This window comes from Tupaia chinensis, unplaced genomic scaffold (genome assembly GCF_000334495.1).
Source record: "Tupaia chinensis unplaced genomic scaffold, TupChi_1.0 Scaffold000260_1, whole genome shotgun sequence".
Lineage (NCBI taxonomy): Eukaryota > Metazoa > Chordata > Mammalia > Scandentia > Tupaiidae > Tupaia > Tupaia belangeri.
The window spans coordinates 296,302-298,979 of record NW_006159740.1 but is presented as its reverse complement, the minus strand read 5'-3'; the positions used below and the strand labels follow the sequence as shown (position 1 = coordinate 298,979).

Here is a 2,678-nt window from a genome sequence, read left to right as displayed (position 1 = left end):
TATATAAGATCATTGGTGGTCTTTTTAGGCTTTGTTAGAGACAAGGCAAAAGGAATTCACAATGCTTCAGAAGACTCCATAGACATCAGAAAAATTGTTAAAATGCTGACATTAAGAATTATTAAACAGGAAGGAGCAGGACATAAGAGATGTATTATCTTCTTTGAATGACTATAGTTAAACAGGAAGAAACAGGAGGAGCAGGACATAAGAGATGTATTATTTTCTTTGAATGACTATAGTTAAACAGTAAAATTAATAAATGGAGACTACTTACAGACAAAAGGATAGAAGAGTTCATTTTATTCTAAATGTCCTTGGACCCTAGTATTCATATCATTCCTGATATTAAATAGTCAGTAAATGCTCTTGAATTTTTTGCATAATATTTAGTGCCCCAGAAAGCTACCTATGCCTTCCAACTATAAATCACAAGTGAAGCATTATAGTGTTTATTCTGTCTTCTTTTTTGCATCAAAGTTATTAAATTGTTTTTCCGGTCCTCATGCACAAAATGAGTTAAGTGTGTCCCAAGAAATAGTGTGTTTTCTAAATCACCTCTTCCAGTTCATCCTTTGACAAGGCACCAGGATACCACATGTTTTTTTCTCAATTTCTTCATAGCTACCTTCATATCAGTATTTCTAAGTGTGTATATGAGTGGGTTCAACATGGGTGTGATCACTGTGTAAAACACAGAGATTATCTTATCCACAGAGAAGCTGCAGAAAGGCCTCAAGTAGATGAATACACACGGCACAAAGATTAGGCTGACCACTGTTAGGTGGGAGGCACAGGTGGAGAGTGCCTTGCTCTGGCCCCGGCAGAAGCGATCTCTCAGGGTGATCAAGATGATAGCATAAGAGAATAGTAGAACTAAGAAGCAGACAAGAGACAGCAGGCCACTGTTGGAGACCATCAATAGCTCTATCACATAGGTGTCCATGCAGGCCAGCTTGATGATCTGTGGGACATCACAATAGAAGTTGTCTAGTTCATTGGGGCCACAGAAAGGCAGCAAGATGATCAGCAGAACCTGTGTGATAGAGTGGATTAAACCCCCAGACCAGCAGGCCAAAACCAACTGAAGGCATAGCTGGCGGTTCATGACTGTGAAGTAGTGCAAAGGATTGCATATTGCAACATACCTATCATAGGCCATGACTGTCAGCAGAAACATTTCACTGGCTCCCAGAAAGTGGAGAAAGTATATCTGGGCCAGGCATCCTGAAAAAGAGATTGTCTTGCACTGTTGTAGGAAATCCCCTAACATCTTGGGCACAGTGACACAGCTGAGGCATAAATCAATGAAGGAGAGATGCCCCAAAAAATAGTACATAGGAGACTGGAGCAGATGGGCATCAGCCCTCACTGTTACCACTATTAAGAGGTTTCCCAGGATAATAGCCATATAGAAAAACAAAAATATTAGAAAGAGAAATAGCTGCAGCTCCCAGGAGGATGATAAGCCCAGAAGGACAAATTCTGTCACCTTAGAATCATTTTCTTTTCTCATCAAGCCATGAATATCAAGTGACCTAATGAAATTGGAATAGGATAAAGTTAGACAAAGAGTAAAATATGAGTCTAGTTTTTACCACATTGTGAGTCTAGTGTTGCTACAGTTGGATAAACATAATTTAAGCCCATTCTGAGAGTAGTAAATGTATACACCTATTCAGGCAAAATAAAAAATATTTTGGATTTCTTCCAACTTGCTTGTGATGCCTTTAAATTCCTTTCACAACAAATTAGGAAGGGGGAAAATGACCTGGACAAAAGATGGTGAGATCATGCTAATTATTTTTTAATAGTATATTATTCTTTAAGGATAAGATCTAGAATATGGTATCTATAGCCAATGTCCAGCTCTACCACTTACCAATAGCATAATCTTAGGCAAGGTATTAAACCTCTCTTAATTTTAGTCTTTGTTTATTCAATTTAATATAGTGATAATAATACCTTCTAAGATAATTTTGAGAATCAAATGTAATGTGTCTATGAGCACACACATTAAAAACTAAGCTCCTTATGAAAACTATTTCTTGTTCTTCTTTATAACTACAACACAATGCTTATTGCTAATGGAAACTCAGTAACTCATCAAATGGAAGGGAGAATGCTTTGTAAATAATGATTTGCTGTGTTCTACAAAGGTTACTAGTTGTTATAAACATATATGCTAAGAAATCTAAAATCACTCGGGAAGGATTACAAATAAGCTCATGTTCTTTGTTTACTATCTTAGGTCACAGAGACTGCAAGTTTTATAGAAATTTGGTAAGAATAAGTAAAATCTTTTTTTAGAGTCTTTTGCCTTAGGGTGCATGCACTCACTGGAGAGAGAGAGAGAGAGACAGTGAAAGGAAAAGTTAAAAAACACCCCCAAGAGGGAATGGCTACACCACAATCCCTTCTCCTCCATTCTCTTTCCAGGATCTTGGGCATGCATGCACACATGTCCAGCATGAGTTTAAAGCCACCGGGTCTGGGACTCAAATCACAGTTGACCATGTAGGAGTCCAGTGATGTAACTGCTATGGTATCTACTGGTCTCAGAATAAATAAAATCTTTGCCCTTAAAGCTTAGGGAAGCATCAGACTTAGGAAGAGCAAGGCAGTGGTTATAAGACACTTATCGTCAAGAGAAGAGACCAAGGGCAATGACCTACACC

At 38.0% G+C, this 2,678-nt stretch overlaps 1 protein-coding gene across 1 annotated transcript; it reads right to left on the bottom strand.

Moving 5' to 3' along the window:
- Positions 1-568: 568 nt before the first annotated feature.
- LOC102480393 (olfactory receptor 4Q3) lies at positions 569-1,531 on the bottom strand. Its single transcript, XM_014588153.2, has one exon. It carries the CDS (start codon positions 1,514-1,516, stop codon positions 569-571), a length of 948 nt encoding a protein of 315 aa, XP_014443639.1. The 5' UTR covers positions 1,517-1,531.
- Between the last annotated feature and the right edge of the window lie 1,147 nt (positions 1,532-2,678).

Excerpts from the sequence above, each read along its gene's own strand:
- LOC102480393 (XM_014588153.2), bottom strand. The coding sequence starts at position 1,516 with ATGAGAAAAGAAAATGATTCTAAGGTGACAGAATTTGTCCTTCTGGGC.